At 46.9% G+C, this 24670-nt stretch overlaps 1 protein-coding gene across 8 annotated transcripts in view; it reads right to left on the reverse strand.

Moving 5' to 3' along the window:
- Nucleotides 1-23807, reverse strand: part of RBFOX2 (RNA binding fox-1 homolog 2) — a 518182-nt gene extending 494375 nt beyond the window's left edge. For 5 of the 8 annotated variants that reach the window (XM_069231196.1, XM_069231198.1, XM_069231195.1 and 2 more), the window contains exon 1: nt 23607-23807. In XM_069231196.1, coding sequence (XP_069087297.1) covers nt 23607-23732 — 126 coding nt within the window. In that variant the 5' untranslated portion in view covers nt 23733-23807. The remainder of the gene's footprint in view (nt 1-23606) is intronic. The other 3 variants (XM_069231202.1, XM_069231197.1, XM_069231193.1) reach the window with 1 other exon arrangement.
- Between the last annotated feature and the right edge of the window lie 863 nt (nt 23808-24670).

Below are 24670 nucleotides of genomic sequence, written 5' to 3' on the forward strand. Positions count from 1 at the left end.
AGTCAAATTCTGTAACTTTTACCTCAGTGGACAATGACAAGACACCAGGAGAGTTGTGGGGCACCTTGCATGAGTGTTGGAAAGGGTTTGTTGTTCTCTAGCACTGCAGGGTTTATTGACTTGTGGAGACCCAGTCCTCGCCTGCAAGTGCCATGGCATATGGCTGGACTGTGGCCAGTAGCACTGTCCAAGCTGACCTGTGGGTCTGTCTGGCCCCTGAGACTGTCTGGCCCCTGAGAAATACCTCAAGAGTAGAGTATGAACTGGGCACACCTGCAATGGTTTGGAGATTGGATGCGGCCAAGGGCATGTATGTGACCTCCCCCCTACCCATGTGGCAGCAGTGCACGTGTCGCGCTCCATGAAGGGGTGTTGAGCAGTTAACCAGAAATGGACAAATATCAATATTGTATCTCTTTCATCTTAAAACCGAAAAGTATTAGGGGTGCTGGATGCAAATATTGCAGAATGGTCAACAATCATCCTACTGTCCTAGGAATGTTTATGTGACTTTCTTGTGGCAGACCTCCAGTCTTCACTGAACATTATATACCTCTTCCAGGATCCAGCGTCTATTGTTGCCTTCTTTCCAGGTCAGAATCCTCCGCTCCTTTTTTCATTCCCTTGTGAGTGACCTCACAATGTCAGACAAACACTACTGTATCACGCCCTAAACGGCGCCTTTCAGACCAGACCCCCGTGCCCGCATCGAACAGGGGCGCAGTACCCATAACCTGCTCTCACTCCACAGCCGATTGGACAAGCCAGGTGAGAGGGGGTACACTAATAGGTGAAGCAGCGATGTGTATCCCCTGACAACAAAAGGAGGGTGTCCGTTACCCCCTCCAACCAAGGACATAGGTTTAAAACCTGAGCACAGGTGCTTTTTTATGTTTTTTTTTTTTTTTTTTTAACCAAATCCTCCTAATATTGAACATTCCAGGATATTGGACGTCTATTGAACCTCTTGTTTGTTCATTTTGTTCAGATGGGACACACCAACATGTCCAACAGTGTGTGACTACAGGGGCACGTCCACCCGGCCCCCTGGGTAGTATGAATAGTAACTCTAATGAGTGTTCGTAGCACCTTTTCCTCACATGTCTTCCTCGACAACACATATTATAGGGTCAAGTCAGTATAATCACAGAATCAAATTTGGTTCCCTAGAGTGCTACTTCACTCACTGTGAATCTTGTCACACTTTTTGTGCTGCGAGGCATAGTTTGCAGGTGGGACACCAAGGGTGAAGTTTGATTCTAGGCTCCCACTTTATTGTGTACTATTGCATGCAATGGCATTGCACCCAAGAGTGATTATTCACGTACTTCAGCGAGGGCTGATACATGTGCTCTCTTTTTCCTAATGGCGATTTCCAGCGGATGTCAAAATTGTGTGACATGATATACAGGAAGTCTGCTCAGTGTGTCTCTGTTTGTACTTTGTTCCAGGTACAATGGCCCTGTGTGCAGAGAACAAGATGAGTTCTTATACTCCCTTTATATGCACGTATAAGCACTGCACAAGTTGTGTGTTTGTTGTTTGACTCAAAGAGACTGTGTGTGGACACCGGGGAAACATAACAGACATCCTGACAAAAGCCCTCGACCGTGTAGGTCATATGATAGGAGCTGAAACATGTTGTTGGTGTAAGAGAGGGTCACAGAATCATAATATCCTAGAAATCACCTCTAAGGTGATTTTATCCTGTACCCACACTTACTGCTAATAAAGGGACACCTTGGCCAGCGCAGAGCATTTGCAGTTTTGGGGTTTTCCCCAAGAGGTATTATATCTAAAGTGCTCCCTGGAATACGGTTGAGTCCACCCTGGCTTTTAGGGGCTGGTGTGGACCAGACGATGAAGCATACCACTACTAGAGTGGGTGAGTGTCAAAATGTAAAAGAAAAGGGGCACTTTTCTGTTTCGTACAAAATACTGGGAATTTGCATAGGATAACAGTCCTACAGATTTAGGTTGGGGACAGCTTCTTTGTGGCATGTATTTGAGATAGGGAGAGTGTATTTTCCAGATCCTTTATTAAAGTATCTTCCTTTCCCTCCAAAGTGGCAAGGCTGTACCCGGACTCTGTTCACTTCTTTTTGAGATATATATATATATATATATATCTTTTTTTCACCCCGATTTATTCACCATGAATGAACAAGTGGGATTAGCATACACAGACAAGATGGCAGTTCAGATCTCGTCTGCCCCGCCGCTTCTGAATGATACCAATTTCATACAAGCACTTGCCCAGAACCAGAATTGGGATGACTGAATTCAAATGGACTTACGTCAAGACACTACTTGACGGAGTACTTGGGAGCAAATGTGGCACCAACAGGCCTTTTTGTCACCAACAAACCAAGGATTTTCCTAGAGTAACCACAATTAAAGAAACATTGGTCCCTTCTAGCCTGGCATTACTCGCGGGATTGGCTGATCATTAACACAGCGAAATGCCTCTCCAATGCGATGCTGGTGAGGATCAAAGCCAGCAAACATTTCCTAAGTACCCGGGTTAAGATCACAGCGTTCAAGAAAAGGCTGGAGGAAATTAGCAGGAAGATCAATAAGCAAAAGGACTTTCTAACGTGAAGCAAAAAGACATCAACAGATTTTCTCATGAGCGAGTTTACTCTTACATTAGGTATGATTACAAAAAGCAAGACACAAGTGCAAAGGACACACAAAGAAAAGATTCATGGTCATCCATCTCTGACGGCTGGTCAAGTAACAGTTCCAACTGCAGCAACAGAGTTGGACGAAGAGCCAGAAGGGGCAGGGGCTTTCAGGCCAAGTTTTTTCCACCACCACCTCGCCAACATATGTACTTCTAGCAAAACTCATAGGGCCTCAACATTTAGGTCTACCACTGTTGGACCTGGCCCTTTTTACATGGTCATCTCCAAACGTTTTGCCTTCCTCCTATTTTCTCTGACCCTTTTTGTTGCCGTCAGGGCTCTGGGCACTGCTGAGCAGTGCTAAAGTGCATGTGCGCTCCCTTCTAAACTTGGTATGATTGGCTTACACGTGACTGGCACATTTAATTTACCTGTAAATCCCTTATACAGAGGTATCCCTACACCCAGAGCATGTAAATTAAATGCTACTAGTGGGCCTGCAACGCAGCTTGCGCCACCCACAGAAGTAGCCTTTCAAACCTCTCTCAGGCCTAGTACCACAGAGCCGGCAGGCGCAGTTTACTGCCACAGGGACCTGTCATCTAAATTTACTTGCCAGGGTTGGAACTCCCCTGTTACTATATATAAGTTACTCCTAAGGTAGGTCCTAGCTAGTCCTATGGGCAGGGTGCTGCATATGTGAAAGGAAAGACACATATTTTTATGTACTGCATGTCCTGGTTTTCACAAACCATCTGTCTAGTTTCTCACTGTGAGTGCTGCCTCTCTCATAATATTGCATTGGAAATGCCCTAACATACATCTAAGTGGTACTGTCTAATCTATGAGGGGTGGCACAGGCATGTTTGGTATGGTTTTAATGGTAGTGAGAAATGCTGCTTACTGGTGTCGGTGGATCTTTAATTAAGAAAGTGAGCATTTCTCTGTGCTTATGACTCCGGTGTTTTGCAGTTTGACTCCAAAACATCTGGGGCAGAGTGACACCTTGGCTTTGTGCATACTTTTCAGACAGCCAGTAGACAGGTGGGGGATGAAGGTGTCACAAGAGTGCATCTGCATATTGAATGATCTTCCTGGGCTGGGATAGGTAGAGGCGGGGCACACCTGCCTTTGTAAAAGATGTGCCCTGGTCTCACACAAAAGGCTTGTTTACCCCCTTCTAATGTCTGGAGCCAGTGCTGGAGGAGAAAGGGGACATCCCTAGAACCTGTTAGGTCTGATTGGAACCACTTCTCACCCTTTTGTGGAGGCTGCACAAAATGAGTTTAAGTGCAGGTGGTTGTCCCCCACATTTATAGAGACACTACTGGACAGAACAGAGACACTGCGTGGACTCTGAAACCAGATGCTACTGGCTGCCATTGAACTAACCTGTTGTTGTGCTGACCTCCAAGGATTTTATTGTGCTGGCCTGCTGCTCGTCCCCCCGCTCCTGGTATCCCCAGTTGTTCTCTAAAGGAGGGGTGCTCCCCCTCCTTCCAACTGTCTACCACTTTTCTGCAATCCACATTGCACAATATCTGTGCTGGGGAAAGTGCCGTGGCCAGGAGAGGTTGGGGCAAGAGGAGCTCCCAAGTTTGCCCAGTAGAGTGTGTGTTTTGCTCTGTCCAGGTGCCCAAGGGTGTGTAGAGCTGGTTGCCTGCAGGGCAATCAAAATGCACACTACTGGGTGCCCCAGGGGCACAAGCCAGCCCGCATTCCGGCTGCTGTTCTCACGTGCAAAGCTGCGCTCCGCTCTGAAGTGCTGAGCTTTCTCCCCATTGCATCCCCAGAATCTATGACCAGGCCTCCAGAGGCCATCATTGCCTGTGAGGTTCTGAGAAGGGCCACAATCGCCTGGCGAGCCCAGAGAGGCTAACAACGGAGCACGCGACCTGTTTATAAGTGGGCTGCTTCACACCCCCTTGGAGGGAGTCGAGCCACCTCTAGAAACCTGGTTTTCTCTGTGGGAGACCAGGAGAGGTTCCCCCCCCCCCTTTTTGCTCCACCAAACCGGAGGCAGATGGATCCCTGGTAGCTGCGCTGCACACTCGCGGGCCGCCACACAATCAGCGCCTGTACTCGGGACATCAAAGAGGTCTCCCCATCATCAGAATAGGTGCATAAACCCCCCCCCACCTCTCCTGTGGAGATACATTATTCATCATACTAGAAGCATTGGAGGTGCTGGAGAAGAACGGTCTAGTCTCCTAGAAGGGCGTCGCAGATGTGCTGTAACCCCCATGAGTGAGAGGTTAAGGGTGATCTTCGCTGAGGCTGCACTCTTCCCACAAGGACTCTGCCACTCACCATAAATGCCACCTTTCCTTGATCATACAATAGCCCAAGGGTGTTTTGGGTGTCGTACGGACCAAATGGGAGGGACACGTGTGCTGCACGGTCTATCTGATGACATCCGCAGAGGGACGGGGGTATTATGACATATACAGAATGTTTTACCCCATGTACATTGTGCTAATAATTATGAAGGTGTGACATGGTCAGAGTAATGGAGGCGGATAGGCGTTACCATGGTTTATGATTTTTATTACTTTGGTATAAGTATGATACAATCTTTGTTATCCAAGTGTTTCTTCTTCTTTCTTTTCTCTCTTTTTTTTCTACAGGGAGTGCAGAATTATTAGGCAAGTTGTATTTTTGAGGATTAATTTTATTATTGAACAACAACCATGTTCTCAATGAACCCAAAAAACTCATTAATATCAAAGCTGAATATTTTTGGAAGCAGTTTTTAGTTTGTTTTTAGTTTTAGCTATGTTAGGGGGATATCTGTGTGTGCAGGTGACTATTACTGTGCATAATTATTAGGCAACTTAACAAAAAAATATATATACCCATTTCAATTATTTATTATTACCAGTGAAACCAATATAACATCTCAACATTCACAAATATACATTTCTGACATTCAAAAACAAAACAAAAACAAATCAGTGACCAATATAGCCACCTTTCTTTGCAAGGACACTCAAAAGCCTGCCATCCATGGATTCTGTCAGTGTTTTGATCTGTTCACCATCAACATTGCGTGCAGCAGCAACCACAGCCTCCCAGACACTGTTCAGAGAGGTGTACTGTTTTCCCTCCTTGTAAATCTCACATTTGATGATGGACCACAGGTTCTCAATGGGGTTCAGATCAGGTGAACAAGGAGGCCATGTCATTAGATTTCCTTCTTTTATACCCTTTCTTGCCAGCCACGCTGTGGAGTACTTGGACGCGTGTGATGGAGCATTGTCCTGCATGAGAATCATGTTTTTCTTGAAGGATGCAGACTTCTTTCTGTACCACTGCTTGAAGAAGGTGTCTTCCAGGAACTGGCAGTAGGACTGGGAGTTGAGCTTGACTCCATCCTCAACCCGAAAAGGCCCCACAAGCTCATCTTTGATGATACCAGCCCAAACCAGTACTCCACCTCCACCTTGTTGGCGTCTGAGTCGGACTGGAGCTCTCTGCCCTTTACCAATCCAGCCACGGGCCCATCCATCTGGCCCATCAAGACTCACTCTCATTTCATCAGTCCATAAAACCTTAGAAAAATCATTCTTGAGATATTTCTTGGCCCAGTCTTGACGTTTCAGCTTGTGTGTCTTGTTCAGTGGTGGTCGTCTTTCAGCCTTTCTTACCTTGGCCATGTCTCGGAGTATTGCACACCTTGTGCTTTTGGGCACTCCAGTGATGTTGCAGCACTGAAATATGGCCAAACTGGTGGCAAGTGGCATCGTGGCAGCTGCACGCTTGACTTTTCTCAGTTCATGGGCAGTTATTTTGCGCCTTGGTTTTTCCACACGCTTCTTGCGACCCTGTTGACTATTTTGAATGAAATGCTTGATTGTTCGATGATCACGCTTCAGAAGCTTTGCAATTTTAAGAGTGCTGCATCCCTCTGCAAGATATCTCACTATTTTTGACTTTTCTGAGCCTGTCAAGTCCTTCTTTTGACCCATTTTGCCAAAGGAAAGGAAGTTGCCTAATAATTATGCACACCTGATATAGGGTGTTGATGTCATTAGACCACACCCCTTCTCATTACAGAGATGCACATCCCCTAATATGCTTAATTGGTAGTAGGCTTTCGAGCCTATACAGCTTGGAGTAAGACAACATGCATAAAGAGGATGATGTGGTCAAAATACTCATTTGCCTAATAATTCTGCACTCCCTGTACTCTTGCCTCTCGTACAGTCTTCACCCTCTTTATTCTTCTTTTCCAGGTGGTGACTCAGGAGGTGCATAGGAGGAAAGAAGAACACAGAAGGGTGGCTTAGGAGGTAGGTATTACTGGAGATACACTCTCTCTCCTTTTGTCTTATCTGTCCCTTTTCTTCCTGTCTTCGGGCCTTCTCTTTCTTTCTTTCTGGGTTTATCTTTCCCTCTCTGTTCTTGGGTTGTTAATATTTTTCCTTCCGCTTTTCTCTCTCTCTATTTCTGCTTTTCTGACTTCCTTGGTTCAGGGACGTCTCGTCAGCCTTCTGCTTTTTCTCCTATTTTACTGTCATGGTCTTTCCTTTCCTTTCTCTTACATATGTAAACTTTCCTTTTCTTCTTCTTATTATTCTTTTTTTAAATCTAACTTTTCTCTATCTCTACTTCCCTCTAGTACCCAAGTATCTGTGCAAATCAGAAGGAGAACCAAAGGAAACAGAAATAAAGGGAAACCAAAAAGGCGGATGTGCCCAGCTTAAAATTGTACTGTTCCCTTCCTGCCCCCTCCCCTTGGTGCATGTGAAACCCACTTTCCCGTTACTCCCGGTCCCCGTCGTGAAGTAGGGCCATACCTCACTGGGCCACACTCTTCCCAGAGCGTGTCTGGTCTACTCACTCCGTCTTGCCTCCCGCACCTCTCTCCGGTTCTTCTCGACGGTTGGTCAGCCTCTCCACACTGCGTGGTCTTCCTCCTGGCATCTTCTCCTCTGCCCTGCACGTCTGGCACTTCGGCCCATACGCGTCTCCTCCGGGACAAAACTGCTCTCCTCCTAGTGTGTTCGCTCTGGGTTTAAAAACCCCTCCGCTTCCGCATTTGTCCCACCTCAATTGGCTGTAGCTGTTCCAAATACTTCTGGGTAAGCTTTGCCGTACCAGAAGGTACCCCCGGGTTACGTCCGGTCCGCATCTCCGGTTCCTGGACTATCACAGAAGGCATGAGCCATACAGTAATGCTACCTTGGTGATTTTTCTTTCCCTGACGGGGACAATAAGGAAAACATTTTCATGCCATATATATTTATGTTGGTTATAATCATAACCTGTCATTTGGGGAAGGTTCTATTCCATGTGCGTTCATGACAGTGTCTTGGCATTCATGATAACGTGTAAATTAGGGTGGGCTTTTGTGGTGACAGTAACAACCTGACTGCTGCTTGTGTTGCAGAATACCTGATACCTATATGTTTACCTGACTACTGCTTATGTTTGCAAAGTACTAGTAACCTGTGTGATGTTCTGAGAACTGCTTAGGGAGCTGGGTATTACTGATACATGTTGCTTTTAGTCTAATGATGTTTAATGCAATACAGTTTATTTTTATATAACTGGTAGTTGTGTTTCCTTTGTGGTATATTTATTGTGTCACTTGTGTTGTGTAACCGCTTTATACATTACCTCTGGAATAAGCCTGACTGCTCATGCCAAGCTACTAAGGGGGTGAGCAGGGGTTATCTTGGGTGTGCAACTCCCACCCCCGACTAAAGTGGTGGGTTCTGCCTGGCTTTTCTAACATCCAAGGTCTTCCTTCCAGCTTGATGTCCGTTTTTTTAAGGGAGAAGCTGCGAAGATATGGCACGAGAGGATAGAAACTAGTTGAGTGGGGCACCCCGGGATCGGATGGAATGCAAACATGGAGCAATACCAAGGAACCCAACCATGCAAGAGCGGCCTGTAGATATTGTGGTTATCTTGACAGATGAAATATTGACAGAAGATGAGATGGCTGTATCAAATAAAGGACTCTGCTTTGTCCCAACACAAGGGCTGGTTAAGTTTAAACCGAGATGTGAATTGGCTGAGTGTTTCTGGAAAAACAGAATTAAAAGTATTTTCCGAAACACTCCACAATCTGATATGGAGAGCACCCACACCGATCTACGTTATATATATAAATATATATATATTTTAAATCCATCTATGAGTACAATACCACCTGAGGTGATTGCTTTTGAAAAGGCTATAATAAAGGAAGTTGAGCAACCATCTGAGGCTTTGGACTGTTGAACCCTTGGGGACTGTACGCTAGTGGGGGGAGCCCCCGTGAAAACACCGCCTAGGGGCCAGTGGTGGTGATGAGAAGACGGTAACTTGTGTAGGGCTTACCCAGGGGAGGGGGGTCTGATCCCCTGATATAGCGGGCTCCCTTTGGCAGTGCTGACCCAGGGGCGGCTGGACAGCCCGGTGAGCAATCCACGTAGCTTCCGCTACCATTTGCTGGGGAGGAGCTCAGCCTGCCCGTATGTCTACCAAACAACGCACGAAGGGAAAATTGCAGGGGAAAGGCTGAGACAGCAATTCATCCCGGTCAGATATGGCTATGCTGGTTCCACCTTCCTTACAGGATACGCTGGACAAGATCTTGGGCGCCATTGAGGAGTCTAAAATGACTCTCCAGCGAGAAATAGGCCAGGCGTCAATGGAACTTGGGCTGCTGCGAGCGGGCCAACAGAAGCTCGCTGACAGAGTATGATTTGCTGAGACAACGCTTACGGATATGGCCCCGCGCAACAAGAGCTCCATGCTACGGTGGTGCAGCTAATGGACCGGGTTCAACGACTAGAACATCGTGCCGAGGATGCAGAGGGCTGCAACTGGAGGAACAATGTACACGTAATTGGTCTCCCGGAGGGAGCTGAGGGGACAGATGTGGTAACCTTCCTTGAGCAATGGCTGCGGCAGGAGGTTGCCCCAGGACTGCTTACCCCCTTCTTTGCCTTGGAGAGGGCCCATCGGGTGCCTTCAAAACCTGTTGAGGTGGGACGACCCCCTCAAACGGTAGTGGCCAAGTTACTTAACTACAGAGACAGAGATATCCTGCTCCAGCGGGTCAGGGAGGCTGGGCCCTTCCGTGTGGACAATGGCTCGGTCACCCTCTTCCCGGACTTCACAGCAGAGGTGCAGGCCAGGCGTGCTTCTTATACACCAGTGAAAAGGGCCATGAGGGAAGCGGGCATCCCATACTTGCTCCTATTCCCGGCCAGGCTAAGGGTGATACTAGAGGGGGGCATACAACGTTCCTTCAGACGCTGGAAGAGGCCTGGGAATGGTTGGAGACACACATGGCAAAAGACAACTCTGGTGCTGAGTTGGGGCAGGCACTTCGGCAAGATCGCAGAAGAGTGCGGAGGGAAAGGAATAGATCACTGCCAAGAACAAGACCGACGCCTGCACAGAAGGAGCTGGACAAACAGGCTGCATTGGAGGCAGCGGCCTCCCTACAGCGGGCGGCTTCGGCTGATGAGGTTAGTGGAGGTGAATCAGATCACCACTCTCACTCCGTTGACTCAGTCAGATGCGGCGCCGTAGGTGACTCCCCCAGAACGGAAGATGACCTGTTCTAAGGTTTACTGAAGGGCGTTGCACCTCATTCGGGGCTTCTGCCTGTCTCTGTGTCCACGGCAGCCATGGTCCCCAGCTCTTATTCTCGACTGCTATTCACTGGATGGCGAGAACACTTCATGATTCATTGTTAATTATATGTTTGCTTTGCTTTTACTGGACAACCGACTGTTGTGGTATTGTCCTGGGCGGTGGGAGTTGGGGTTTACCGTTTCCTTAATTTGGAATGCGCTGGAGCTTAACTATTCATGAACTAACTTTTGCAGTGGTTCCTGTGGGACATAGGAGGGGGATGAGTGTGGTTGTGCGTGGGAGGTGGTGGTTGCCCTCTCCCGAAATCATTTATGCCCAATGATGGCCACTTCAAGTTACTAACATGGAACATCAGGGGGAATGGGTTCTCCTATTAAGTGGCACAGGATCCTGGCATACCTCAATAGAAGAGGGGTACATATTGCACTGCTCCAGGAGACGCATCTCACCACTGGGGGAGTAGACAAGTTAAGACGCAGAAGGAGGGGGCAACTGTTTGCCACCACGTATTCAGCATTTGCAAGGGGCGCTCTGATCTGGGTGAGGGCTGGGGTTCCATTCAAGCCTATATCTGTGGACTCAGACCCAGTCGGTAGATATGTCCTGGTGGAGGGCACGTGGAATTTCTATCGCCCGACGCCCGGGACATCTTGTTTGGGGCAACAAGTTTTTATGTTTACTTTGTCCTTGGGACAAGTAGGCCCAACCCTCTGCAGCCCAAACCCTTTGGCTGCCTGTTTACAGAGAGTGGAACTCTCTGCACTTGAGGTAATGTGTTTCCAAAAGATAATGCTGTTCGAACTTGTATTTATGGTTCATTATTTGAAAGCCTTCATTATTAGGGTGAGTGCTGTAAATAAATGTTTTAAGGTCACACTTCACTACTGACGTTGGTTCCAGTACAAAAAAAAAAAAAAAAACGTGTACACACATGTTTGAAAAGTTTAGGCTAAGAGGCTAAGTATAATGCTCCCAGAATGCTCTCTGATTATATGCAAATGAAGTGTCATTTAGTAAAATGTGTTGATGCATGCTAGTATTTCCCAAAAATATTTCTAATGGAAAATCAGTGTAACCATTTTCAACACGATTATGGGATGCATGAAAATAAACAAACACTGACAAAGCCAACTGATCTGACATATTTTTATAAGTCTTTTAGTTTCATCAATGCGTGTCTTGTTTTGACATGGCTTTTGTAACACTTTATTGTTGTGGGAGCTACCAGGCCCTCAACATTGTAACAAACATTGGCAAAACCCCCCCAAAAAGTTTTTGAACTCTTATGTACACGTTGCCACCAGCGGCATAACAAAGGCCCCGCAGCCGCCCTCCAGGGGGCCCCTTCAGCACAGCACCTGCCCTGAGTGAGTCTGGAGAGGGGGCTCCTCCATGTTCTTTGCAAAGGGGCACCCTCCAGTTTCGTTACGTCACTGATTGCCACTGTAGTTCCTGACACTGAACAAAACTACTTTGTGTGGCAATATGCTCCTTGTGGAAGAGCAGAACGCGATCACTCACAGTAAAGCCAACCGAAAGAGAGAGAAATAGAAGTTTAATAAAAACAAAATGTCTTTGTTAACACCAGACCTAATTAGGGACCAAGACCCACAAGTAGGTAGCTTTTTGCATGTCGCAAACAGCGACTTTCGCTGTTTGCGACGTGCAAAAAGCACAATGCGATGCACAAACCCAGTTTTGCGATTCAGTAACCTGGTTACCGAATCACAAAACGGGTTTGCGACTCGCAATTAGTAAGGGGTGTTCCCTTCCTAATTGCAACTCGCAGTGCAATGTAGGATTGTTTTGTGACCGCGAACGGGGGCGCAAACCAATTGCAGTTTGCACCCATTTCAAATGGGTGCTAACACTTTCGCAAAAGAGAAGGGATCCCCATGGGACCCCTTCCCCATTGTGAATGTCATTGTAAACATTTTTTCAGAGCAGGCAGTGGTCCTGTGGACCACTGCCTGCTCTGAAAAAATGAAACGAAAACGTTTCATTTTTCGTTTTTGTTATGCATCTCGTTTTCCTTTAAGGAAAACGGGCTGCATTACAAAAAAAAAAAAAAAAAAAACTGCTTTATTGAAAAGCAGTCACAGACACCATTCGCGAGGGGGTCGCAAATTGCGACCCACCTCATGATTATTCATGATGTGGGCATTTGCGAAGCCCTTGCGAATCACAGATGGTGTCAAGGACACCATCCTACATTCGGAATTGCGACTCGCAATTTGCAGGTCACAAATCTGAACCTACCTACATGTGGCCCCAAATTCTTAAAGAAAGTCACAAAAGTGCACCCATGGTATATGTCGTACCCCTATAAAATATTTGTTAACTGTATTTTAGCATGGGTAAATACGATGTGTAGATTTGCTCATGTGAAAATCTATTGAGCATTTGCAAGTTCATTTTCCCTCCAGCCACTTTCTTCCCAACCCTGGAAGAAGTTCTAATTCTGCCATCGTCAGGAGTAAATGTCCAACCTTTCTTATTATGGGAAAATATTAGAGAGAAGCTGGTAAAAATCTTTATAACATGCAGGTTAGTAGGTTTGCAGACTCAAAGGCATTCCAGCCCTGGAACTATTGCTTACTGCTTCCTCCAGCCCCAGTATGCAGATCTGCAGAAATGTGGCAAAATAAGGAAATTGCTACAGTAGGGATTGAAACTCCAAGTATTCAAGCCCTACTATGGTAGTAGCCCTGGCATAATCAGAGAGGCTATTAATTGCTGCCATAATTTGTCGCCACACTACATGGCACCAAAGGGACAAGTAGATCTTTTTACAGGACAAGTAGATTTGAGAAGCAACCTGTCCCCTGGACAAGTAGATATTTTAATAAATTCCACACCCCTGTGTGTGTATGCACCCAACCAGGAGCAGACCCCCTTTTGGCAGACCCTCTCAGGGTGCCTGGCCAGCTCCTTGAGTGGGCGCTTTATGATTGGGGGCAACTTTAACTGCATATTAGATACTGATATGGACCGTTCCCTTCCACCCTTGCCTTGGACAGCGATGCACAAGATGGTGAAATATCTCACTCACCGGCTGACTCACTGGGGGTTGGAAGATGTTTGGCGGGTGCAACACCCATGGGCCGGGGATTACTCCTTTTACTCTGGACTGCACCTACTCCAAACAAGACTAGATTGTGTGCTGTGCACGGGCTCTATCACCAGGGGTGTGGAATTTATTAAAATATCTACTTGTCCAGGGGACAGGTTGATTCTCAAATCTACTTGTCCTGTAAAAAGATCTACTTGTCCCTCTGGTGCCATGTAGTGTGACGACAAATTATGGCAGCAATTTCATTATGTAAGAGGTCTGATAATAGCCTCTCTGAGTATGCCAGGGCTACTACCATAGTAGGGCTTGAATACTTGCAGTTTCAATCCCTACTGTAGCAATTTCCTTATTTTGCCACCTTTCTGCAGATCTGCATACTGGGGCTCGAGGAAGCAGTAAGCAATAGTTCCAGGGCTGGAATGCCTTTGAGTCTGCAAACCTACTAACCTGCATGTTTTAAAGATTTTCACAAGCTTCTCTCTAATATTTTACCATAATAAGAAAGGTTGGAAATTTACTCCTGACAATGGCAGAATTAGAACTTCTTCCAGGGTTGGGAAGAAAGTGGCTGGAAGGAAAATGAACTTGCAAATGCTCAATAGATTTTCACATGATCAAATCTACACATGCGTATTTACCCATGCTAAAATACAGTTCACAAATATTTTATTGGGGTACGATTTCCTGGTATACTTCTCTTGAAAGACACTAGTTCAAAGACATATACCATGGGTGCACTTTTGTGACTTTCTTCAAGAGTTTGGGGCCACATGTAGGTAGGTTCAGATTTGCAACTCGCAATTTGCGAGTCGCAAATCCGAATGTAGGATGGTGTCCCTGACACCATCTGCGATTCGCAAGGAGGTCGCAAATGCCCACCTCATGAATAATCATGAGGTGGGTTGCAATTTGCGACCCCCTTGCGAATGGCGGCCCTCACAGGGATGGTGGCCTGCTGGAGACAGCAGACCACCATGTCTGTGACTGCTTTTCAACAAAGCAGTTTTTTTTTTGTAATGCAGCCCGTTTTCCTCAAAGGAAAACGAGATGCATTACAAATACGAAAAATGAAATGTTTCGTTTCATTTTTTCAGAGCAGGCAGTAGTCCACAGGATCACTGCCTGCTCTGAAAAAATGTTTACAGTGACATTCACAACGGGGAAGGGGTCCCATGGGGCCCCCTTCCCTTTTGCGAATGGGTTAGAACCCATTTGAAATGGGTGCAAACTGCGATTGGTTTGCGCCCGCGGTCACAAAACAATCCTACATTCGCTGTTTGCGACATGCAAAAAGCTACCTACATGTGGGTCTTGGTCCCTAATTAGGTCTGGTGTTAACAAAGACATTTTGTTTTTATTAAACTTCTATTTCTCTCTCTATCGGCTGGCTTTACTGTGAGTGATCACATTCTGCTCTTCCACAAGGAGCATATTGGCACACAAAGTAGTTTTGTTCAGTGTCAGGAACTACAGCGGCAATCAGTGATGTAACGAAACTGGAGGGTGCCCCTTTGCAAAGAACATGGAGGAGCCCCCTCTTCAAACTCACTCAGGGCAGGTGCAGTGCTGAAGGGGTCCCCTGGAGGGCGGCTGCGGGGCCTTTGTTATGCCACTGGTGGCAACGTGTGCTTTTAGATTTCAAAAACATTTGGGGGGGGGGGGGGTTGCCAGTGTTTGTTACAATGTTGAGGGCCTGGTGGCTCCCACAACAATAAAGTGTTACAAAAGCCATGTAAAAACAAGACACACATTGATGAAACTAAAAGACTTATAAAAATATGTCGGATCAGTTGACTTTTTTCAGTGTTTGTTTATTTTCATGCTTCCCATAATCGTGTTGAAAATGGTTACACTGATTTTCCATTAGAAATATTTTTGGGGAATACTAGCATGCATCAACACATTTTACTAAATGACTCTTCAAAGAAATAGCACCTAAAATTTCATGGTAGCGAAACTTTTTCCCTACTTGCATTTTTTCTGAACATTTTATTTTAAAAGCAAAGACTCTTCTCTCTCTTGCTTACAAGCTTCTGCAAACATTTGCATCTAATCAGAGAGCATTCTGGGAGCATTATACTTAGCCTCATAGCCTAAACTTTTCAAACATGTGTGTACACGTTTTTTTTTTTTTTTTTGTACTGGAACCAACGTCAGTAGTGAAGTGTGACCTTAAAACATTTATTTACAGCACTCACCCTAATAATGAAGGCTTTCAAATAATGAACCATAAATACAAGTTCGAACAGCATTATGTTTTGGAAACACATTAGCTCAACTGCAGAGAGTTCCACTCTTTGTAAACTGGCAGCCAAAGGGTTTGTGCTGCAGAGTGTTGGGCCTACTTGTCCCAAGGACAAAGTAAACATGAAAACTTGTTGCCCTTGACCCCAAACAAGATGTCCTGGGCATCGGGCGATAGGAATTCCACATCCCTGATCACCCATGAGATTGTGGGCTCCGAAAACTTGGACCACACCCTATCTGATCACAGCACATTACTCATCACTTGGCAGAGCGCTGGGGGGGAGATAGCGCCTACCCCGTCATGGAGGCTGCAGCCCAGGGCTCTGGAGGACCCAGTGTATAGGGAGGGACTCAGGTCTCACCTCTCAGAACATAATCAGTATTAATAGAGGCTCCACCGCATCACGTTGTGTAGAATGGGAGACTTTAAAAGGTGGTGATGCGCGGTCATTGCTTGGAACAATCAGTAGGGGTTAGACGTACTCTGGTGTGTGAGGTAAATCAACTAGAAGCAGAACTTCACAATAGGGAGGTGGAACAGGGACCGGATTTGCCCACACAACATAGACTCTACCAAGCACAGGACTTGTTCCTTAAAATGGTGGAGTGGTTACGCTGCCATGATTATCGGAAGCATATGAGGTCCATACAAGAAGAGGAGGGTAAACGGAGTAGGCTTTTGTAGCTGACGCAATCCTTAAAAAATCATTTAGGGTCTCTCCCGCTGGTCACAGTGTAGCCGGAGGATCGGGATCCCCTATGGGGACCGCTCACCCTAGAGGAAGTGAAAATCGCTATAACACAGTTAGCCGCAGGCAAGACACCAGGTTCAGATGGACTCCCTATAGAGTTCAACATGACCTATGTAGATCTGCTGGCTCCTATATTGGTTGATCTGTACACTGAGGCTTACGAAGCAGGGGCCTTGCCTGAGACTCTGCGGGAGGCACTGGTGGTTCCCCTGCCTAAAACCAAGTCACGAGACACGTCGGCGACCGATTTTAGACCCATATCTATGCTGAACTGCGACTAGCAAAAGCCCTAGCTAATAGACTTCTACCCAATGTCCCTCGCCTCATTCATGCAGACCAGAACAGTTTTATACATGCATGCATGCAATACCTCTCTGAATTTGAGAAGGATCTTTACACTTCTGCACCTCCCACACAGGCAGCGACCCCCTGGGGCCATACTATTATCAATGGACCTCGAGAAAGCATTTGATTCAATACGGTGGGATTTCCTGAGGGCAGTGATGCCCAGAATGGGGCTGGACGAGAACTGGATACGATGGGTTGAACTCTTGTATTGTCTTCCAGTGGCGAGGGTGCGGGTGGGTGGGGTGATGTTTACTTCTTATCCAATATATCAGGGCACCAGGCAGGGCTGTCCTCTTTCGCCTTTTTTGTTTGCGCTGGCCATTGAGCCACTGGCGCCGCAGTTCCGGACAGAACGGAGCGGTCGAGGGGGTATCATGGGGCCACAAAGAACACATTATATCACTCTACGCGGACAACCTACTGATTTATCTACGAGATGGTGTGTCCAGGATTCTGCGGTCTCTATCTACTTGAGCGATTTGGTAGGTCGTCTGGTCTCCGGGTAAATAGAAGGAAGACATATGTTTTTCCAATGACTAAGGGCGCGGAGCGTCCTGCCTCCTGTCCAGTGGATATTCCCTGGGCTCCTCGTAAGTTTAAATATCTAGGCGTACAGATCTTTCACGACCTGCGTGACCTCCAAGATGGAAACCTCGGTGCGGCACTCAGATACTTACATTCTTGTGTGGCATTTTGGCACTCTCTAAAGCTTTCAATGATGGCCTGCGTGGCGTTGTCTAAAATGATTATGTTACCTCGTCTGCTGTATTACTTTGCCAACATTACAGTGACTACACCAGCGGCCTGGTTTAGGGACCTGAACACGCTCCTTCTGGAACTCGTGTGGGATCGGGCCACCAGAGGACGTCTGTCTCCACCCTCCGCCAGCCGACTTCGGAGGGCGGACGAGCTGTACCAGACTTTGAGCTATATTATTTGTCGAGTCAACTTCAATGGGTGGCTAGATGGTTAGCGGGGAGGCAGCGGCAGGACTGGACCATACCCGATGGAGTGATTCATCTGGATCATCTCTTGGCCGGCTTGCTGGGTGCTCGGGTTGTAATGCCTAAAAGGATTGTTTTATTGCAGGTGGCTCTCTCCTGCTGGAGACGGTGCATGAAGCGTACGGATACGACTGTGGCATACTTGCCTGGGGTGCCACTGTCTGGTGTTCCTTTGGGGGCACAGGGACACACCTTGTCACAGAGGCGGTTGGAGACCTGGAGCAGGGCGGGAGTGCAGACATTGGGGGGTCTCTTAAGGGAGGGAATTTTACACCCCTTTCGGGAGCTCGTAGAAGAAAGTGAGTTCCTGAGGGGACAATTGTTGATGTATAGGACGCTGGTGTTGGCTATGCGTAAAATATGACCTACTGTGAATGCGGAGCCAGAAACACATGCTATACTGCACCTCCTTTTGACGGCAGGAGAGGAGGCACCCTTGATTACTAGACTGTATGGTGCTCTCACAGCGGCTACATTGCTCTCTTTGCGGAGACTGCCGACGAGATGGGAGGAGGCAGTGGGCAAAGACTTGACGGACGTGGAATGGCAGAAAGTGCTAGCGTACCCCCAGAGTTTTTCCAGGAGTACACGTTTTCGATATACTCAATATAATTTTGTACATCAAACGTAGCTGACCCCACATATGCTCAAAGTAATATATAGCAGAGAGCCCAGAGGTTGTCCTAGATGTGATGGGGTGGACCCAGGTTTCCATCATATGGTTTGGGAGTGTCATGCCATACAGAGAGGTTGGAAGGGAGCAGTGCTTAATTTGTGCTTGTTGTTTCTAGTGCTGAGCACCGGCACTTATTTTTGAGGGCCAGCGCTTATTATTCTGCCTCAAGCATGTGCTGCGAGTAAAAGACACATATGGGAAAGACGGAGGAAGGGAAAAACGAAAAAGTGTCACAACAGGAGAAAGCAGAAATCTTCTAGAGTGAGCTGAAGGGGGAGGAAGTGGCTTTAAATAGATTGAAGAGGCTCGAGATGGCTTCTGGATTAAGCTGCCTCAGTGTTCCGTGCTCGCACATTTAAATGCAGCAGCTGTGTGTTTAAGAGGAGGGCTTTGGGCACCCGCACGTTTTTATTTACAAATTAAGCACTGCCCAAAGGCCTGCTATAAAAAAAATAAAAAAAATAAAAACACGCCCCACACACTGATCTGCTAGCCCAGCCCATCGGGCACCTCCTGATTGCCTTATAGGCGAGCCGACCCTTGGTGCTCGCACATTTAAATGCAGTAGCTGCATGTTTAAGAGGAGGGCTTTGGGCACCGGCACGTTTTTATTTACAAATTAAGAACTGGAAGGGAGTAATTGATGACGTGGGGGAAACACTTGGCACACAGTTGAACTTAGACCCCTACCTATGCCTGTTGGGCTTATATAAGAGGCCCTCCTCTAAGATGGTGGGCACTAGGTTTCTGGATCTTGCTTTGGTGCTAATCAGGCGGCGGATCGCCATGGCCTGGAAGTCTCCTTTGGGCCCACCGTTGTCGGACTGGAGGAGAGATGCGTCAGTGTGGGCCCAGGCCGAACTACAGGCGATCCGCAGGGAAGAGGATCGGGGAATCAGAACGCAACCTTTAGCACCACTCTGGAGTGAGATACTTGAAGAATGGGAGGCTCGGAGGCAGAGGGGATGCGTGAGACTAGAGGGGGCGGGTCACCGTTGGAGGCTGGGAGAGATGCTGCCTAGAAGGAGGATGGCACAGCAGGAGACTACGATTGGCTGAGTGCAACTGGGTTTGATTTACTTCATTCCAGTGGGAGGAGGGATGGGAGGGCGCTGAACTCAAGCTCCCTGACACCTACCCTAATTTTACATGTGTTGCTTACCCCACTGAACCACTGTTATTAAGCCAGCACACACTTGGTATTTGATTTGCCTTTTTTTTTCTCTTTTTCTTATTGAACTGGTTAAAGTTTATATGGTACTGTTTGGAAAGCTGTGAAAACCGTCAGACCCCACTGTAGAACGATAACTGTATTTGGGCAGGACCTGGCTAATGTGCGCTACAGACTGCCGGAATGTATACTGTTTAAGAGAGGGGCGAAGTGGCTATGTAAATGATTATTATTCACTGCTATTAGAATGTATAGATCCGGATGGCCACCCTGTGACGAGGGGACAACTCATGTACTTACTATTTCTCAATTACAGAAATACCAATAAACAAAGTTTACAACAACAACAACAAAAGTGTCATATGATGTCACTTCCTGTGATGTCGTTAAGCTCAATGGGTACATGATGCCATTTCCACTACCCCTGGCATTTTGGTAAATAAATATCCATGAAAAAGTGCCAGGAAAAAGCACATTAACTGTCCTCCAGACTTGTTGGGCTAGAGTAAACAAAAACAAACTACAACAAAAAGATTTGAAGAGCCTGAGCCATTTGTTTTTTTACAAATGGTGTCACACTGAAGTAAACAAAAAAAGTGACGGCTGGAATGCTTGAATTGAGCTTAGCCAATGGTAATTACTTGGGCTTCATCACAGACCATTGTTATTTAGCACACCATGACCTCGGTTTGGACCAAGCCATATGCAAATCAGTACTGACCCTCCTCCAAAAGGCACAGTCCAGCCTGAACTACCAGGCACCTCCCTGAACCAGAATAGGGATCATCAGCAAGGTACAGTTTGGTTCCACTGGCACAATGTACGCAGGACCCTCTTCTGGGCATACCTGTCCTAATCAGGGTGTCACACAGAAGCACACAAAAAAGTGATGGGTGGAATGCCTGAATTATTTTAAGCAACTGGTAATTACTTTGGGTAACATTCAGTCCATCATTATTTTGCACAAAATGCCACCTCAATTTGGAACGAGCCATATGCAAATCAGTCTTGACCCTACTCCATTGGGAACAGTACAGCCCACCTGCCATAACAGGTCCTCCCTGAACCGGAACATAAGCAACCCAAGACTGGTTTCACCCTTATTAGGGCTCACCAGTTGGGTATAGTTTATTTACAGTTGCACAGTGTGCACAGGACCCATGATTGGGCCACCTGTCCCACTGAAAATGGATGAAATGCTTCAATTAATTCCAGTGACTAGTAATTACTCAAGCCGCATCCCAGTCCACTGTTATTTTGCGCACCATGCCACGTTTGTTTGGGCCCAGCATATGCAAATCAGGCTTGACCCTGCACAAAAAATAAACTCCAAGTAAATAAAAATAAATAGAACTTTACAAAGAAGAAAAAGCTGCATACCCAATGACAGTCACGGCTCGCTGTGCGATGAAGGGAGGGCAGCGTTTGAGGTGGAGGGGGACAAAATAAACATAAAATAAAAATAAAAAATAAAAAAACACCTGCCTCGTTCTTCCTGGTCACAAGAGGCACAGGCTCCCACCCTGCCTGCGGCTAATCCTAACGCTGCATGAAAGCAATGTTAGGACTGGCTAGGGAGCCCTGGCTGGGTGCTCCCAGGCAAACTGGAAGCCTGTGCCTACTCTCTCCAGCCCGGCAACACAGTGCAGGCCTGGAGAGAGCACAGTGCGCATGTGTGTTTGGCCGGTCTGAGGACGGCCAAACCTACATGAGCACCGAGGGGGGAGTGCCGTGCACTCCCCCCTCGTCCCCATCATCCCTCATGGCCTGCTCCTTTAACAACGAAGCAACGATAAAAATTGTTTATTGTTGTTAAAGGTTTGCAGCAGCTGCTGCTGGCAGTGGGCCGCCGCTGCGATGACAGATATACAGAATAGCACTAAGGGCCACGTTACAAGTAGAATCCAACAAGGACATGGTGCCTAGGACAATGCCTGAAAAATCATTATGGTGAACTCAACATCAGAAAGGGGTGGTCCTTCCACCACCCCAGCCTATATGCACAATACTGTACTAAATCTGATTCTTAGAGGGTGGGGACTCTTCTGTCCATAAATAAATGCAACATATCCCATCTCTGCGCCATCAGGGAATGAAGAAGCAATTGACTGACTATTGTATTTTGCAGATAACATGAACCCTGGAGTCTGGCTACTGCGAAAGTTGCCAAGTCACAGTTGTCACTTGTTTCCATTCAGAACTGCAAAACTGAAGACTGGTAATCCAGATATTAGAGAGTAGGTCCACCCATAAGGATTTAAATGTGCTGAGGAATACGAAGATTACCAAGAAAGAAGGGCAGCAAATAACTGAAGCTAATCCGCTGCAAATTAGTTTATAAACGTCCTACAGTTAAAAATAATGTACATATAATAAAACATGAATAATATATATTTAAGTGTACGTGAAGATAAGCATAAGAAAAAAGCTTATGGTTTTAAATATACAACTTTCTTGCATGAAGCTAAGGAGTCTCAAAGCCAAAAGGCCATCTTAGCTTTGTTGTGTCGTGGATTACGGAAAACATGTAACAGAGCTCAACGGCGAAGGTTACAAATGGCTCTTCAAGTTAGCACCGCGCACAAATCAAAAATATACACTTTCAATGACACGGTTACCTAGCTAAGTAGCCTCAAGGTCCACGTCGGTGGGGGAAGTGGTGTGATTGCGAGGGGTAGGTGCATCCCCTGATCTACAATATCCCTCTCCACCCATCACAGGTAGTTTCATCAACATGCCCTTCTCTTGCACTAAGGAAAAGAAGGTGTTGAGGCTAGGGGGAGTCCTGCTCTTGAAAACAGACAACACCATTAGGCTCATCAAAGCAGCTCTCCAACACCGCAATCCATCGGACATACTTGCGCCCCGAGAAAATAAAAACACTACAAAGGAAGCAGGCTATGTTTCATGCCACTGGCATATAGAAACCCAATCCTGATTGGATGGCTGAATGAAAAGAAAAATGGCATGGGCCACAAGCTTAAGATCAGTAAGGGGGCACAATTACCATATACAGTCCTAAAATGCACAGTGGTAGCTTTTTATTAATGTCAAAAAAGCATAACTATTGCTGCAGCACCATGAAAGATCGATGTCCTACAGCTCGTCACTCCAGCCCCAATAAACTATATATACCAGTAGTTTACAGTCACCCTTTGCTGCCACCACCACCCTATCACCCAACTTTCGATTAAAAGACAACCATTGCAAGCCCTCAATCCCACATTGCTACAGGACACGGACACCCGATCCCTACAGACCTTTAAAGCTCAAATCACTGCAGCCCCACTAACTTACATCATAAACCCAGCCGCGAAGAGCTCACGGTTGCAGGCGTCTATGGTACCTTATTACTTTGGCCCACAATACACCATTCTTGCGGCCTCTACTGCTCCATCCCCGCAACTACCCCAATAAAGGGACACTGGGGCCACCTCAGCAACAATTCAGCACATGCAGACACAACAGTCCAGCGTATGAAGCCCCCACCAGCACCCAGTTCAGTACCACCATTCCCGCTCCAAGTTCTGTACTCCCAAGCTCCACATACAACCCCGCACCGTAGCCTTCAATAATCCTTCTATGCAGCCCTCAAATGTCTAGTGTTGCAGCCCCCAAATCGCAGGACGGCACCCCAATGCCAGCACTGGTGTCCTCATACCCCAGGAGTGCAGCTCCCTACTACTAACAGCCCTAATACCCAGCACAGAAGCTCCACAATACCCCAGTACTCCATCACCGAGGACCCCAAACCTTCAGCACTGCGCCCCTCTTTCTTTCCCGGGAACACTGTCCTCAATACACCAACAATAATGGAGAGATGCCTAATATTACTGCAATACTGCTGCAGACATTTGACAACAGTACTGTAGCCCCCACGACATAAGACTTCATACCCAAACAGTGCATCCCCTCGTGCCCCTTCAGTGCTGCTCAGTAGTGCAGTCTTCAAGACTACTAGTCACTAAGCGATCCAGCACTACAACCGCTCCTAACCCATCAATGAAGCCCCTCAGTGACCCTGTATTAAATCCCCGGAATGTGGCCCTCAAGACCCCACACTGCGCCCGACCTTCAGAACACATACTGCTCCCCCCGCCTCACAGTACCTGCATGCTGCCCATTACAGTTTCCCCCTCGCTCCGCCTCCTCTTGCCCCCCTGTCCTTCCTCCTCCTCTTCCTCTGGTTCCCGTTTTGTTCCTCGAAGAAAAAGCTGCAGAGTCTCCGCCATCATCTCCAGACAACAGTGTGCGCGGGCGGGCCCGAGACACTGGAAACGAACAGAACCTGCCCGACCGAAGAAGGTTGAGTACCAGAATATCAACTAAAATATGCCCGACTGCGCAGCCCCAAGAATCAATTAATGAATTCGAACCCACCCGACCGTACTGGGCCGTAAACCAACGAATCAACCAGAATTGCTTCGACCGCGTTGATCTCAGAACCAGAGAATCAACCAAAACACAGTTGTCAACAGTAAGAGACACAAATTATCAACCCAACGATGGGCGTGGCTTACGTTGATAGTGTGGTTCTTGGGAGACATCACACCATCAACCTAAACTACTCCCAACTGCCTGTACCTAATAGACTAGAACCAACAAAAATCCAACCCGTGCGTTCTCGACAACCAATAAATTAAACAAAACAAGCTGGAGCGGGGACGAAAACTAAAAACGACGATGCAGCCACGCAACCCTGTCAGAATAAACCAAAGAACTGGACGGCGCGTGAACAACCGAAGAATTGAGAAACCAAGTGCGACCGACTGCATGGTACCAAAAATCAATTTTTCAGTCGACCCAACATTACAACCTGAAATGGAAAAAAAACATAACTGGAAGACGTCTAGGAGGTGGCGTTGCTGTCAACCCTGTTGATTTTCGACCTGTGACTCAGGTTTTAAACAAGGTATAGGCTCAATAGCCTGTGAATCAGGACAAATCATTTAATCGCCCAGCGTCTAAATAACGAGTGTGACCTTGTATAATATAACTGATGCTCGTGTAAAGGCTAAAGCACGCCAATACCATGGGGTTGAGGTCTTGCTATATACGTCTGCTAGCGCGCCTGATCCTCAGTAAGTAAACTTACAAGGGGAGGCGAATAGGTCAATGAACCTTTTGGATCGGATGGAGTATCCTAGTCATGTAGTAACCAGTAAATACAATA

This window comes from Pleurodeles waltl, chromosome 4_2 (genome assembly GCF_031143425.1).
Source record: "Pleurodeles waltl isolate 20211129_DDA chromosome 4_2, aPleWal1.hap1.20221129, whole genome shotgun sequence".
Lineage (NCBI taxonomy): Eukaryota > Metazoa > Chordata > Amphibia > Caudata > Salamandridae > Pleurodeles > Pleurodeles waltl.